General features: G+C 43.4%; 1 protein-coding gene across 3 annotated transcripts in view; it reads left to right on the plus strand.

Annotated features, from left to right (window-relative positions):
* Grid1 (glutamate ionotropic receptor delta type subunit 1) overlaps positions 1 to 17,066 on the plus strand; it is a 760,241-nt gene that overhangs the window by 494,818 nt on the left and 248,357 nt on the right. For all 3 annotated transcript variants that reach the window (XM_085687861.2, XM_085687860.2, XM_048421321.3), the window contains exons 7-8: positions 5,916 to 6,077; positions 7,536 to 7,655. In XM_085687861.2, coding sequence (XP_085543987.2) covers positions 5,916 to 6,077; positions 7,536 to 7,655 — 282 coding nt within the window. The remainder of the gene's footprint in view (positions 1 to 5,915; positions 6,078 to 7,535; positions 7,656 to 17,066) is intronic.

The following is a 17,066-nucleotide window of genomic DNA, read 5'->3' on the forward strand; positions in this document are numbered from 1 at the left end:
AGACACAGATGGACTTACTGACCAGAGCTGATCTTTGCCTAGTCTTCTGCCCTGTAAGCTGTAGGAGTCAGATGTAACCTCCCCCCAAGCCTTTGAAAGGTTGTATGGCCAGGGAGCCTTGAGGAAGAAGATGCTAGCAAACACGTTAGCTTTCCATGGTCCTCATCCCCATAATCTGTGCAGCAGATCACTGCTGGGCTCCAGATATTGAGGACACCCTGGGCCTGACCTGAATTGAAATCAGGAGCCTGCCTAGGGCCTTCACTTGCCTTTCTGTGTTTTTCTGTCTCTGCTGCTGTTAAGAATGAAAATGGATATAAAGATCTTAGAAGGAGCCTGTGTACACAGGGATATTACCATCTGCATTTCATAGGCGAGTAACCATGGATGTCACATTGCACTTCTCCATGGGTCCAGGTTGTTATGCCCAGATCCGCGAAGTCCCCCCAAAAAACCAACAAGGAGACTGAGTCCCGTATGTAAAAGCAAAGAGCCTTTATTTTATACATGCTTGCAAACTTGGTCTCTCTGTGGTGTCCAATGTGTTGGAATAATCGGAGAGCCCCAAGCTCAGTGAGAGTTGGGTTATTATAGTAGCAAAGGTGGGGCTGAGGGATTTCTAAAGTTGGCTGACATTTGTCTAGGGGTGTCCTGGTGACTGTGTGCTGGCAGGTGATCCTATCTACAATGGTTGGAATATTAGGCATTTCCTTTGGATGGTCTGTTCTTGGGTGGTGCTCAGGTAATCCCAGTTTGTGGATCTTCCTGCAACCAGGTATGTCTTCAGGGTAAACTGCTGAGACTCAGGCCTCCATTAAACCTATCCATGGCTGAGTCTTACACTGGCAGGTGATGGTGGTTGGAAGTTAGGAACTTCCTTTGGGTAGTCTGTTTCTATTAAGCTTAACTTGGCTGGCTGAATCCTACACAGATCACATTGTAATTTGTTGTCCTCAAGACAGATCTATGAGCATTAAATTGTGTGTTTGATGTCACTTGGCAAGTGAGTATGAGTAAAGATTTAATTCTGTGAACATTTATTGAGTGTTAACTGTACTCATTCATGCAATGTTGTAGACACGAGCAGGGAGGGTCAGGCGGTGAACAGATCTGGCCCAGGTTAGCATGCATCGAAACCTATTGATGATTCTGTCAGCCAGAGAATCCCTTCGAACTGTCCATTCAGCAGCCTGAGAGCTGTAATGCACAATCACAATTGGAAGACGAGCATGGCTTGTATCCATTGAGTAGCTAAACGAACACAGCTCACCCCCAGAAGCTTCCTGATCATTTAGAATAGAGCACCAGGTTCTCCAAAGACCTTGGGCTTTTGTCTGAGCCCGTCTTTCCCCCATTCCAAATGCACCCCTTACAACTACTCTGCCTTGGTTCTAGATTTTTTGTTTGGCAACCATGTCTCTGTCATGTCCGAGGCTGCCATCTGTGACCTCTCTGATTCTCCAATTTACCCTCATCTGGAATGATTTACTGCTTCCTGTCACTCTGTGCTACAGTGAGTGTTCCTAGACCAGTAATTTCTCTGGACGCACTCAAGATTGGCTTTGAGGATTTGTCTAGTACAGTATATGCTTTGCTTGTTTTCCCACGACTGAGGAAATCTGTGTAGTGCCCCTCTTCTGAAAGGAGGAAGGGAGGGAGACGTGGACTCCCGCAAGCCATGCTCCCCCTCTCTGTTTTGTGGACTATAGCACTAGCCTGAGCTGCTGTCGGCCCTTCATTTCCTATGAGTGACATATGTGTAACTGGAAGTCTCTCTCCTCCCAAGCTCTCCTAGGCATGAGTGGTACTGGTAACCTGCCTTGAGAAAAACCTCTTCATTTCCTAGCATCTGAAGAGCACTCTGAGCATAGTCTACCAGAAAGGTAGATGCTAGAAATCATCTTCTCTGGCTCCTTTTGCACAGAAACTGCTTTGCTGTGAGGGCAGGGCCTTCAAGCTCTCTGTATTCCTAACATGAACCCCCCACTGAATTCTGATAGAGTAGATCACAGAAATGTGTATGCCGAGGTTGGAAAATAGATGGTAGATACGTAGACCAATATTGGAAGGTTAGTTTCTGCCCAAGGCTGGACAGAGTCCTGAGACTTCTGCACAGGAGAAGGTATGCAAGTAAAGTAGGTACGAATAGCAGTAAGGGATGTGATCAATAGGTTATTTTAGCAGGTTCTTAATGAGAAACAAATGAAGGAAGTTTCCTCCCAAAGTTGGAAGCAGCACATCTTTTTCTCCTAATGCTTTATATTTGAAGAATATACATGAAGCATTAATGTGTGCAATCTTAATAAAAAAGACCCATCAATTCATCTGCTAGCCAATATATCCTCCTACTCCCAACCTCCCTCTTATATCATATGCCCATCTACCTATCCATTCATCCATCCATCCACCCATCCACCCATCCATCTATCCATCCACTCATCCATCAATCCAAGCCTATCCTCTACCATCCATCCATCCATTCCAACTGTCTATCACTTCATCTATCTACTCATTCATTTATTATTTTTCATCATCCCCCACCTAGTATTTATCTACCAACTCATTCATTTACCCACCCACTCCTATCTGTCTATCTGTTTAGCATCTTTCCATCTATGTGTGAGTTTAGTCAGGTCAACACGTCCATGAACTAACAACATATAGAAGACTGTGGAAGGAGGAGGTCTATCAATACCTGCAAAAGAGCATTTCTCTAACCTGCTCCTTTAAACTAGACTCCTTTTACTCTCCCAAGCAGGCATAATCGTGGGAGAACTAAAGGCTTTTTTTTGCCTTTCTGATTCCTGTTCTGCCATTCCTCTTCATTGCAGGCCTTTTGGCATTACCACATTTGTTGAGTGCCTTGATCTATTGTGATTAGAAGCGCTGGGGGACAGGAGAGTCTACTGAGTGTCAGCCTGGGCCCAAGCTGAAGTAGCACTGTAGACTTCTGTCTAATGTGGGAGTCAATCCACAGGCGTGGTCCATGAGTGTCTGAAGAGATCTTCATACCATCAAGGACTCCCATCTTCTAGTTAAATCCTTTTTATAAGAAAAACAAAACAACAAAAAAGAACACGACAAAAACCCCAAATTCCATACCAATTCATAGGTGACTTATATTCCCTTGTAAGAACATCCCCTTTACAAGTTTGTATTCTAGAGGTGGAGAAGAAACATCAGTACAAGCCTGCAGAGGTAGGTGCTCCTGGGGGCTGTTTTGCTGAAGGGATTAGGAAGCTAGTCTTGTTCATTGAGAGAAGGTTCCTCTAAGCTTGAAATGCTGGAGACATAGTCTTGTTATCACTTTCGCCGTGGGACAAGGACAAGTTCCCAGTGGTGGGAGTGTTTGATGTCAAATTTGTGTGCTTCAGCCATCTGAAGAGTGACAGCCATGACCTTGGCATGTAGCTTCCCTTAGGGCTATGGTAGCAGGAACAATCGTATGAGCACATTCTGGTCATTTCTCTAGTATCCATCCAGTTTTCGCTCCTGTGTCATGAAATCCATGGTAATCACAGCAAGGACACAGCTCAGTGGCAGACAGACCCACGCTCTACACTATTGATTGGCATGGAGGAAATAATCAGCTCTCTCTAGATGTGTTATAGAGGATGAGCTAGCTAGCTTGAGCTTGTACAGGCCTAATACAGCAGACATTTTTGATGTTCTACATCTCTTTCCTTTGGTCTACTTCTGACATCAGCTTCAGTTGTGAGGGATAGGTCCTGCCCAAGTTTTTATCTAGGAATCTGCTTCTGTGACTTCATGTTAGGATTAATGACAGAGAATAATGCACGAGGTTCTGGGGTAGTTAGGGAAGGGTGCATGATGAGGTGGAAGTAGCGGGGTCTCGTCTTGTAGTACAAGGAGCCTGTTTGTTCTCAGGAGCGTGAGGTCAACATTGCATCCTGTTTCTCTCCATTTATAGCCAGCGATGATCTTCTGAAATATTTTTAACAAACTTCTTATTATTTAGGGATGCAAAGATTGGTCCCTTTGACCCAGTTTGTCTGACTGATTATGCAAGATATCAGTGAAGGACCCCAAACCTGTCCAAGAGTGTATGTTCTCCCCCCACCACCACACACATCTCTTGACTTTTTCTCTTCTCCTTTGTGCTTTGATGCCCTCTAGGAGGATGGAGTATCATGAGGAGAATTCTTTGAGAACAAGGCTTCTCTCCTCCATATGGACGGGCCTCTTTAGGTTTCCTTAGACTATGGCACTCAGTCTTGCAGCTCATCTGAAGCCAGGGGGTGAGCCAAACCTCTCCCATCTTGGCTCTGTTACATCAATGCTACTCTTTACAGCAGTATTCCAGTTTCTCCTTTGCCATGTCCATGGAAACCTGCCTGGGACGAGGAGGGAATGAAGAAAGGGAGACACACGGACAGAAAAGCTGGGGTCAGGGGCTCTGATGGATCACTACTTACAACAACAACCTAGAACCCAATGCTTTTATTATGTACAGCAGTCATGATATTAACTAGTCAGAGGACAAGGTCTCGGCAAGCAAGGTACTCTCAGACTGTAAACACTGGGAGGAGGAAGCTACAGTTGTTAGTTTTGAATACAGTGGTCAATAGTTTGTGAACACTTGTACTTGTACACACTGCCACATTTGCACTTGAACCAGAGGAAAGCTTGGACAATTCTAAGCCTGGCCTGTTTGAGGAGGGCTTTGGCAACTTCCCACAGGTCCTTGACATGGCTATTCCTGTGCTGACAATACAGATTTATTTCGGGCTTTATCTGTTTCTTTGTTATTATTATTGTTTTCTTTACATCCACTCAGGGCTTCCTCAGCTCCTCACATTCATAACTCTCACAAGCTCTGTGCTGGAGCTGTTTCCTCTGTAGGTCAGTTTCAATGACATTGGCCAATCTAATTAACAAATCCTGGATGCATCCAGGATGGCACGGCCCCTCAGGCATAGGAATCTCTGCCACTTCCTCACTTCTGTACCATCATCCAGGCCCCTAGTCACTCTGGATCTATCAGTGGCTTGGGTGATCTTACCTATGTCCAGGCTCAATCACAGCTTTCTGTGCATAGCTCCATCAGTCCCATCCATCTCTCCAGCTCCTCCCTACTGCTCCTCCTTAGCGTATACCAGATGGCTCTGCATGGCTGCATCGTGGCCTCCTCTCGATCCTTTCTGATCATATTGTTAGCACTGTCAGATTGGATGGAGAAGTCAGCCAACCTTGGCCATTGGGCTGAATCTAGCACACTGTCTATTTGGAGCCATTTGCTTATGAGTCACCTCTTGATTCTTTCAGGTTTTAACAGCAGTGTTGAACAGTGGTCAGATGAGACTGTAGGACCTTCAAAGCCTGGTTTTTACTATGTAGTCCTTAACAGAAAATTTTGGTGGCCTTTAAGACCTCTGTGGAGGCTTTGATCCTTTATACTTGTGTGCTTTTACACGTTAGGCCATCGCTTAGCACATTCATCTTTATCTCATACTTCTTTGTGTCCTGTTATCTGAACAGGTGATGTACCTGCTCGCAAACCTCAGTCATGATGCTGATCACGCTATTTTTCCTTGTGGCCATGTGGATGTGCCCCTACTTCTATTCCTGAGAGAAATTAGGTATTCTCTTAGTCTAATGTAACTGTTACTTGGGTTGTGCTGCTAAAATAAAAAAAAAGAAATGGAGGAAGGAAGGAAAGAAGGAAGAAAGGAAGAAAGAAAGAAAGGAAGGAAGGAAGGAAGGAAGGAAGGAAGGAAGGAAGGAAGGAAGGAAGAAAGAAAGAAAATACCATGGAGCCAGAGGTTCTGTGCACATAAAGCTCACAGAACTGGAGAAGATACTGTTGCTTTCCACACCACCCCAAGCTTTTGCTCCTCACCTCATTCATTGGAAATGCATCAGAAGAAAGAGATTCACTCTCATTCTTTTTTCAGATCTCCAATCTCTACCTGTATGACAGTGTTCTGATGCTGGCCAACGCCTTCCACAGAAAGTTGGAGGACCGGAAATGGCACAGTATGGCAAGCCTTAACTGCATAAGGAAGTCTACCAAGCCATGGAATGGAGGGAGATCCATGTTAGACACAATTAAAAAGGTATATGTCGGCAGCACTACTTTGTAAAGTTGTACAAGGCTAGAGACAAGTCCCTTGATGTGTCCTGACTCAGTTGGTATGAAGTTTTTTTGTAGTGTGTCTGTGTATGTGTGTGAGAGAGAGATTACCTGAGTCCTCTTCATCGGCTTCTCTTTTTGTCATGTTTCCTTTGCCTTTTTGAAAGCTGATAAATTGTGGTCCAGGGACATGTTCTTCAAATGTCTCTATGCTTTCAAGAGGTCTGCCTTCAGAAGGTAAATGACTTTCCCAAAGTCACAAGTAAGTAAAGTCATAGCTGCCCATCCTATATCTGCCCAACACCCTTTCATGCAAGCTGCCACTTTTCAGAAGAAGCTCATCTTGGTGGTATGGCCATATGTTGCTTATCCAGGACCCCAGCATGTAGATGTATGTGTAAATGTGCATCCATCTGTGCCAATATGTGGCTATGCATTCTGCACATGTAGTATGTCGTATGTGATAGAGAGTGGTCGTGTATCAGAGAAGAGATTCAAAGTGAATTGGGGTAACCCACAGGAGAACTGTTATAGTAACAGGCTTTTAGGGGCTCCAGATGGGCTTTTAGGGGAATCTATAATGCCAGGAGCCTTAGCCACAACAGATTGTGCATGGTTTCAGTTGCAATGGATATGTCCCAGTGGTGCTTTAAGTTTACTGCAGCTCAGAGGGAGCAAGGCCTCCCCTGGACCAGTGCACTTTATGGTGTTCTCCATGCTCCTTGAAGCCGCAGGCAAGACGACTGGGTAAGGTCCACACCCTACACTGAAAAGCAAAAGGGAGATAATCACAACTTGCTCAGTCTCACACTGCCTAATGCTCCTCTGGACCCCACTGAACTGTAGAGAGGTATGGGACTAGCATGTTTGCCACGGCCATTCTGCACCAGAGAGTGTGCTCTGAGAATATATATTTCTTCATCCGATGGGCGTTGTGATGTAGATCTGTTTAACTTTGGGATGAAAGTCAGAGGTGAACAGTGGTCTGCCCACGGTGACACATGTAGCAAAGCAAGGCCTAAAGCAATGCTTATTTTTGCTTTTGAAACTTAAGGCATATGTTGGACACAAATCTTGTTGAATTTGACTTCCCCTTGTGTCAGGATAAGTGAAACCTTTGAAATAGGTTGCAAAGGCAAAGATGATACTTCAGGAGTGTAGAGACAAATACAGTCACATTTTAATTTCCTGACTAGCACAGCACTGCACATAGCAATAGCTGTAAACACACTGACTGTATTGATGGCAGATAAAAGCCTTTGGGATTTCTTCTTTACGATTAAGACAGTCTGAGAAACATCTATCTTGCTCTGATGTCCTAGGACTGTTAATGGCTCAGACCTTGCTATAGACACTCATATCTGCTCCCTTCTTGGTCACTCCATTCTCTACCACACCAAACTTTTGTCACCTCCATTTGTCTTTTCCTCCTCCTCTGCAGGGACACATCACTGGCCTCACAGGAGTTATGGAGTTTCGGGAAGACAGCTCGAATCCCTACGTCCAGTTTGAAATCCTTGGCACAACCTATAGTGAGACCTTCGGCAAAGACATGCGTAAGGTAAGCCCCAAGGTCCTCACATCCTAGTCTTGCCTCCGTGTCTCTGAGGACAACAATAGCTCTAGTTAGTTCCTTCCATTCCCAGCAAGGGATAAGCCCTTCCCTACTTCTCTTCTTGGTGTTGCCATTAATGCTGATGTTCCTGAGAAATTTCTAGGAGGCGTCAGAGAAGATTCAAGCAAGAAGTGCTAATATCACAAACCTGAGTCCAGCAGGGTTTCCTGGGAACTATTTCCTGTTCCATGGACTAGTGGGGGAGCTTCTTACATGTTAAGGGGGACCACAAGTTTCCTTAGACTTGAGAAGTCAGCCTAGCTTCTGAGACAAATGTTAATTGTGGCTGAGGCTGGGGCCAGAGGGTATAGCCAGGGTGTCTGCCAGACTCAGGGGTGACGCAAAACCACCTAGAGTTCAATGGAGAGGGAAGTGAGAGCCAAGGGAGCAGGATGACTCAAGGCATGACTTGACTTTTTTGTTTGATGCTGACCTGGCAGTCCAGATGCGTATTTCCAGTGGCACTGATAGACAGCTAAGATGTCATTATAGCCGTGGAGGGCTTGGAAGAGTATTCAAAAGACAGCCCTCAGATATGATCTGGGTGAGCCCAGGTGGGGATTATAATGGGTATGAAGGAAGGTGGAACCTGATACCCAGTGCTTGGTCTACTCAGCTGCCTTGTAAACTTTTCCGGAAATGTTCTGTGCAGGAGGACCAGAGACGCTAGTGTTTATATGTCAGAACTCAGTCCTCTTGGGAAAGAATGAAAGCATTCATTGATTGGTCTACCCATGGAACAGGCTCTTGTAATCACACCTAACTTTTGCCACATACTTTGTGTGTGTGTGTGGCGGGGATGTCTCCACCAGTGATAGTACTTCAGAAATAAAGGCTATCCTTGTCAAAAATGAAGCCTTAGTGGGTGATGCATAAGCTCTTCTCAAAGAGACTTGTAGACAAGTTAGGACAATGCAGAGGTAGACAAAGTTGAGATGATAATGATGCCCCACTACCTGGGTAGAGGTTTTTCATCTCCTTTCTAAAGGATCGGGGAAGAGGGGTGACCTGTGGAAGAGTGAAGACGTGAGATTTGCAGCACAGGAAATGGGCAGTGACAGCACACATGGGAGAGCTGATTCTCCGGGGAAAGGCTACTGTGACCTGGAGTCCCAGTATAATGAACAGAATCACGCCTCTCAGCCATCCTGCATTGGAAGATGGAGTTAAGAGTTGGTCATATTAAGTCTAGGGGTGGCCAATACATATCGATCGATGACAACTTAGAACCTAACAGTTTGTGGTGCCACCAAGAAGGTTAATGACTATGCTGCCACACCCAATAGAATTAAAGTATGGTTGCCAATGTCAAGGAGGCTGAAGCTCGCTTATGATATCTCTAAGGAATTGCCCAAACCTGTGACACTTGGTTGAGGGCTAGAGGTGAATAGTTGGTACTGGTCTGGGCAAGACTATAAGAAAAATTGCTTTTGGTTGAGATTTCCATCTGTTAAGAGGACAGAAAGAGAGAGGACCTCATTCAGCCACTCTGCTGTGATTGAGGAGTATGGCGGTCTCCTGAAACCACTATTCACATCAGCATAGTACATGGGTACGTGCCATCTTTGAGTGCTATGAGTATGTGCCATCCTTCTGAGTTAGGAACTCTAGAGTCTTGTCTGCTAGTTCCTTCAGTATCTCTCACCCCATTCTTTTAGCTCTGTTCCAATTGCAAGGCTCCCACAGCCTGTGAGATGTTGACAGTGGGTCTTCTGCTTCCTCTGAGACTGCTTATACTCAAGTCCCGTGAGCCCCCTGCTTGTACCCTCCCAGCCACTCCGAGTCCTTGAGTGAGGGGAAGTGCGGTGTGCTTCACTCCCCATTTCAGGTGTCTGGGCCGTCTGTGTTGCTAAGGCAACATCCTCAAAAATCCTGTAGCGAGTTGGAGCTGGAATGTCCCGGTTATAAGGAGCTTCGGAGCAAGAGGTCTAGATGTAATTGAGTTTTGAGGGAAGCTGATTTTCAAGTGGGATTTATTTTAAAATGTATTCTTTTGTCATTTTAAAGCCTGTCCTTAATGACTGCATATCCCAGTTGTTATCTGTCTGCCTAGCAGTTCATCATTAGGAACAAGAAGCTATGTGGGAGGCAAGGAATAGGATTTACTATAGCAAGCGTTTGCTGTGATGACCCAGAGTGTATACAAGAGAAATGGGATGGGCTTTAGAATGAAGCAAGGAGAGCATATTGGGAGTAGGTGCCAGGGGCATATTGCAGCCTTGGAAGGAAGCGTAGGGCGTTAATGTTCTGGTAGAAAATAATGGGAAGCCAGAGTGCCTTAGGAATATGATAAGGAATATTTGATAGAGGGTCAAAATAACTGGGAATGGGTGTAAGACTCGAGGGTAGTTTGGGGATGTTCTGAGCCATCGGTGACAACGTAAAGACTTGTCTTTTGAGGAACCCCATCGATGGTAGTTTTCTGTGGCCCCTTACTACACATGATCGCCAGGAGAGCCAGTAGAAAGATGGCTGGCTGCTGCTTGCTGGGTGAAGTATGTGCTTTCCTGCCAAGATGATGCAGACCACATATGTCTGAATTGAAACGCAACAGAGGCTAAGAAAAACCAAGAGCTTTCTGAAGATTGAAATTGTGAGGAATCATCCAAATGAGGGAACATAGAGATATTTTTCTTAAACTAAATACCTTAGAGAGACCTCTCTGGGAGGGTGAGTCACCCAGCCACTTTAGATTAAGTGGCATAGGAAGGCTGGATTACTCAGCCCCTGTATAGGAAGGAGTGGGTGATGACTTTTCTCTGCAAAGTCCTGGACAGATACTGATTAAATTATCTAAACCAGGAAGCATGTTCTTGTTGAGGGATCACTGAATGGCCAAATCAACAGTCTATGAGGTAGTTCACAGCCGGCCTGCTGTGAATTAGAGACAGGTGTTAATCTTCTGTTACTGGGATTGGCCTGTGTCTGCCAAGGGGGCAGTGTTTGCAAGGAGGTCTCTTCCCATTGTAGAAGAAGTGGTTCGTTTGTTTGGTGGGTTTTCACTGTCTATTCAATTGGTGACTTGCTTTTTCAGACCTCAGAACTGTTAAGAGTCCACACATTTCCTCTTGCTCTGATACTCCTTGCCAAACAAGCAGAAATATCCAAAGGACAATAAACGAGTCTGTATAAGTGTCTTTAGGTTATGACATGGGCAGGGACAAATATATTAGAGGTCAGTATGGCAAAATTTTCCAGGATGGGAATATATGGAAATTACTTGGCAAAGAATAGGAGGGAGTGTAAGAGAAACGATTGAATATGTACTGAATACAAGGGTACATTCTAAGTATGGGTCCTTATTGATGCCAAGGCCATTGGATCTTCCTGGTCCTGCGTCTTCTGAGTTTCAATAGCCCCTTTCCTTGCATAGGTCTTCCTCAGACAGAATTTCTGGTAATAATCCTCATCCTCGGGATTCATTGCCTGTGAGGTGCCATTAGAGTAATTATCCTACCTGGCTCTTATTGGGGAGAGTGTTCCCTTTGTTTGGTCCCTCAGCCTTAGCCACCGGAGATCATGCCTCTTTGAGTGCAGAACAAGTAGACACAGCTCCCAGCTCCCTGCTGCATAGTTTTATGGGCTACAGCATTTCATTACACAGAGCGCCAAAAGCGAGGCCAGAGATAGGTAGCATAGCCCTTCCAGGTGTAGCTGAGATCACTAAATTCAGTGTGCCAGGCTTGTGCCCAGCTCTTCTTACATGCCCAGAAACAGATTTCCACAATTTAAAAAAGACCCAGGTGTGAATTGAGGCTTAAAAACTTCACTAAATGAAATTTTCTACTGGGGGCTGTATTGGTAAACATGGGTATTAGATCCTGCCCTTTGCCCCAAGCATGGTTTTTCTGGATTGTGGCACCAGCTGAAGCCCAGAGGACCATCTCCCGTTACCAGATCACTGAGAATGCCTGCCATTCTCTACCCTGCTGGCACTGGTGTGGGGGCCTCGTTTCCTTCTATTAACACAGGATCCCATGTGCAGCAAGCAGGACTCCAGGAAACGAGCCCACTGCCTATATGTGTTTGGAACTTCGTTTCCCTGGGTGGCATCCCCTTGATTCAATGGCTCAGCAGAAAGTAGTAAATTTGCTTGCGAGAAGAGTGGGGAAGAAGGAGGACCATCCACGCAGCCTGTGGGGTTTGCTTTCAGACCTATACCCTAGGATTGAGGAGCCCTGGGGGTTGCTTTAGAGAACTTGAGGAGAGAATTGAATGAGAACCAGGAGAGGCAGAGCTCAGTTTAGCTCAGTGGCATTTACGCTTTTCCTCTAGCCTCACAGGTCTGGTCAAGCAAGCTCTTACAGGGACCTGAATATATTAGATAACTGTAGAGGACACATATTACGGTTGCAGCAGCAAGGAACTTGGAAGATCTGTATTTTGTTTTTCAGCAACTCCTCTCTGTCCTCACAGCTCTACGGTTTGGTGCACACCTTTTCCTTTTTTCTTCTTGAAAATTGAGGCCCACAGACTAGAAAATCTTAGCAATATCTGTGACCATGCTTGGAAGGCAGAAGGATAAGAGGAGAGGGAGGGGAGGAAGGAGGATGGAGGAAGGAAGAGAGGATGAGAAGGACAGGAAGAAGGAGAAAGGGGGTGATGTCTTGAACACAAGGCACTACAGTTTTGTGATTCTGTCCCTCTTTCTAGTTCCTCCATTTCAGTGTCCCTTCTCCCTTAAGCCAGCACATTAGGACATTGCCTTCCCTTCCTGCTGGCCTGGGCCCACCAGCTCAATTCCATCACTTCAGCTTGGCTCAGCCTTCCATTCCAACAGTTACCCAGGGAGAGGGGAGGTCTCCCTCCTCCTTTACTGTTTCATGCTACTGGTTTTATCTTGTCAACTCTGGTTCTTTATGACAGCTGGAGGTATACAGGAATTTAACAGTCCCACCGTGGTGTTGTCCCTGGGAGGACCTTGTGGCCACTGATAATTTACAGAGTAATAATTGCTGATCATACAGCAATTGCCACGCCATAGGATCCCAGTTCTCCTGGGCTTCAAAGCGCATCATTAGCATTTGCTTCCTCTCTGCCACATAGTGTTACAATTTATCCCTTATTCTCAGAGTTCAGAAGTTCCCAGTTGGAAGGGCAAGTTGAAATGGCACCTAAGAGCCAGCTCTGAAGACAAAGCAGACCTGCCTTGATCTGGTGACGCCAGGGTCTGGAAATGAGTACAGTAGAAGGGAGGCAGCTGTGTGCTGAGCTGGGGCTCCAGGGTCTAGCCTGGGCATTGTGAAGTGTCTCTAGTAGTTGCTTCCTAGAGACTTCAGGTTGTGCACAGTGAGAAAAGAAGAGGAGGGGAAGAAGGGAGGAGGAGGAGGGAGAGAAAGAAGGAAGAGGAGAAGAACAACAGCAACAGCAAACTTAGTCTGTCAGATTAACATTCATGCAGCCTATTTCCTAAGTAAAATGCCAACCATTCTGAACCCGTGTGCGAGACTTGCTCTTGAAAGAGCAGTGAACCGAAACAAACGCCACCGCTTCATCCCAATAAAGGCCCAAGGAAAAGATGCAATTAAGTATTTCATTTTAAGTAACATTTCATCAGGGGGTGATCTTTTAAGGTAGAATGCTTTGAAAATATAGATAAATGAAATGAAGGATATAAAAGTCAACTATATTCGCTAAACTAAGGAACAAAGAGCTGTGGATTTTTGGTGTCATTTGTATGTGGGTTTTCTCCTCTCCCTCTCTGTAGGGATATGAGGAGTGATAGGTAGAGTTTACAAAATTGTTGCTTATTATATACACATTTTAATGTCCTGCCTTTCCCATTTAGTGGCATATTGGGAATATTTTCTTATTTCTTAAAATGTTCTTTACAACTAGGGTTTTTAAAAATGCAAATGTATCACTAAACTTATGGTAGACTATTATATATTTAATCTTCCCATAGGAATCTGTTAATGCATTATGACCAAGTTGTTATAGAATGGTATCATAGCAAACCATATAAAATACACAGGATTTTTTATTATATGTATATTTTTCCTTTATTATATATGTTTAAGAAGGGAATTTACTAAACTAAGGATAATGATTATTTTAATATGCTTCAAACATATTTTCAAATTGATTATGGAAAAGCTTAGTAATTTTCACATTCATTCATATAGAAATCTGTGTTTAATTCTATGCTAAAAATTCAGTGATGCATTAATGCAATATAAAGATAATGCTACTAAATTTGCACTTTATGGTTAAAATATAATTATTGATCATTTATTTTTCACATTTTAAAAGTTATCTCTAAAATCCTTTTGCACCTTTATATTGGGCAAGGAAATATTCTTGTTAACTCATAAAAATCACTTCTCTTTAGAAGGGAATTGGTAGTTATTTGTGTCAGACATTTGTCTCAATAAATTGCTTTCTTTGGGATTAAAGTATATCTGTACATGACAGACGCAATTTTATGTGGTCAAATAGATTTCTTCACTCTGGTAGTTTTCCATGTTTATAATTTTATCCGATTTGCACAGATGTTCCTTTTACCCAAATTATCTTCTACTAAGTTTATAGCCTGATTTTCTTTTTGAGAATATATTAGGAACAAGTTTGAGTTAACTGTGATGGTATGGCTCAGCATTCATAGTGTTTCACTAAATATATATATGTTTACATATATATCACTCTATATACAGTAAATACTTGAATGGCCATCTTAGTCTGTGCTATTCTAAGTTTGTATCTCCTCAGTAGTTGATAATTTATTTTTTGTAGTCATTTTCTCTTCTTCTAGATTAAATTTATTTCATTTATTTACGTTAGTGGTTGTGCATGACGTAGGTAAGGAAATGGCCCTCTCCAGACCTCCCCACACATTAGAAGAGGCATGGAGCTAAGGAAGCTTCAGGCTTGCTCACTTCAGTGCCCAGTCAATGGCTCCAGTCTTCCCATTTTACTATTTGGCCATTCTCAGAACCTTGTCTTTAGTCTTCTTAGAGTTTTGGCCTGACTGTGCTAGTTCCAAGGACAGCAGCCATGGAAGAAGGCTGCTGCCTGCCTGTGGTCACCTTTGGTGAGTGTGACATGCTTTCCCATACTGCCCTGGTGTGTGCTTCTCCACCAGGGAAATCTGGGTGTAACTGTGTCTTCCCTCACTGCACAGGCTCTGTGCTCTTGTTCTCCATGGATTTTTTTTTGTTCTTCTTGCATTTAGCTTCATGAGGACCAAGAGAACTTGTTCTTTTTGAGATCTTTTTGAGATTCCTGGACAGAACACAGAAGAGTTGGGGCGGGAGGATTTAACCATGGACTTCTCCGATGTAGCTGTGGGTTGGAAGCCCTCACTATACTATTTGCAACCATTTTGTCCCGGTTTCCACATTTCATTACATCATTTTTTCCCTATCTGCCTCACAGAAAATCTTGACACAAAAGGCTTTACAAAGTATTTGCAAACAATTAAAAATTGCATGTTGGGACAGCTCCCTTGCGTCCTGCTATTATACACTGGCAGTCGCCCTGTCATTCTCCATGAGACCTCACAAAGGTTCTTATATTTCATCCCCATCCGGCATAAAACTAGGTTTGCTTAGTCACTTCTGCTGTGTTCCAATGAACTGATTTATGCTATCTCTCCTGCTGACCAGTTCCTGGTATTTGTTTTGCTATTATTTTTAAAGCTATCATAGGAAATGCTCAATAATTTCCTTTTAGACTGGCATGTTTTAGAATGTTTTGTCTCGAGTAGAGCTGTGATTGAATCCTAGTTGTTTTTCCAGTGGAAACAAGTATAAATACATAGAAATGTGTGTACCTCTTAAGTGCACCTTTGTGGACTTTAAGAACGCAAACATGACATTGTCACCAACACTCAGAACCAGACCCAATGTCTGCAGCACCCAAGGAATATTCTTTATGTCCCTTTCTAGTTACTACTACCACCATTAATTTCCTTTTTACTTTCTACTATCCTTAGTTTTACAGTTAGCATACTCTCAGATTCTCTCTGCTCTTGGAACTGACCTCCTTTGTGAAGTGTGTTTTTGAGAGCCGTCATCATCATCATAAGCAGTGTTGGATCATTCTTTCTGATTGTTCTTAAAGGGAAAGTTTCATTATTGCTCAGGTATAATGAGACCAACAAAACAAAAAACAAAATAAAAATGATACATTATGAAGATGTTTCTCACCGATCCCAAGAGGAGAGGGGGAATACATGACACTGGAGGGTCACATGGTATGTGACAGATGGGTGTTTCTGAGAACGGGGAAACAAGGGAAGTTTCCAGTACTGTTTCAAGATGTAGTTGGCTGACCTTGGTTCTTTGTTTTGCATTTACAATTATAAATAGTATGTTCCTATTTCACAACAAATCTGGATTCATGACTAAGATGTGTGATGGACAGTTTTATATCAGCTTGACACAAACTAAGGTCATTTGTGAGAATGGAGCCTCAATTAATAAAATGCCTCCATCAGACTGAGCTGCAGACAACCCTGAAGGATGTTCTCTTAATTATGGATTGATTGGGGAGGATTCAGCAATCATGGGTAGTGTCACCCTTGGGCTGGCTGGTGGTATTGGGTTCCATAAGAAAGTAGACTGAACAAGTCATGGGGAACACACCAAGCATGGTGTCTGCGTCAGTTCCTGACTCCAGGTTCCTGCCCTGTTCGAGTTCCTGTCCTGACTGACATCAGTAATGAACACTGATATGGAAGTGTAAGTCAAATAAACCCTTTCCTCCCCCGTTTGCTTTTTGGTGGTGGTATTTCATCACAGCAATAGAAGCCCTCTCCAAGATGGTGACGCACCATCAGTGTAGGAGACACTGACAGCCTCTCAGTACAGAGCAATTGATAAGTTAATGACAATAGTGTGCCCTTCAGTCTGTTTACAGCCTCTTTAATTTCTCTCTGGACGCTGCAGCTTTCATGGCAAAGACCTAGATACCCTTTGTTTGATTTATTCCTATATCTTGATGTTTGCCAGGTACATTATATGTAGCAAATATTCACAATCATTTTTTTTACTAATTTTTTGTATGTGAATAAAAATTTATTTGGTTTCATGTATTAAATTTGTTTCTAGTAGACTATATTTGTTGATTTACACTAAAAAATTTGCCCATATATCCTTTGGATTCTCTAAATACACAATCATGCTGCCTTATTAACAAGAGTGTTTTCTTTCTGGTTGTTATGGCTTTTATCTGGTTCTCCTGCTTTATTGTAGTTAGTTCAAGTTGAACAAATGAATATTATTTTCCTATTCTTAACCTCGGAGGTTAGCTTTTAATAACTCAACTTTTAAAAGTAATTTAATAGTTTCTTAAAGACATTTTTATTGTTTGAGAATTTCATACACACATATATTTATATATATGTAAATATAATGT

This window comes from Myodes glareolus, chromosome 5, assembly GCF_982192425.1.
Source record: "Myodes glareolus chromosome 5, mMyoGla1.1, whole genome shotgun sequence".
NCBI classification, from domain to species: Eukaryota; Metazoa; Chordata; class Mammalia; order Rodentia; family Cricetidae; genus Myodes; species Myodes glareolus.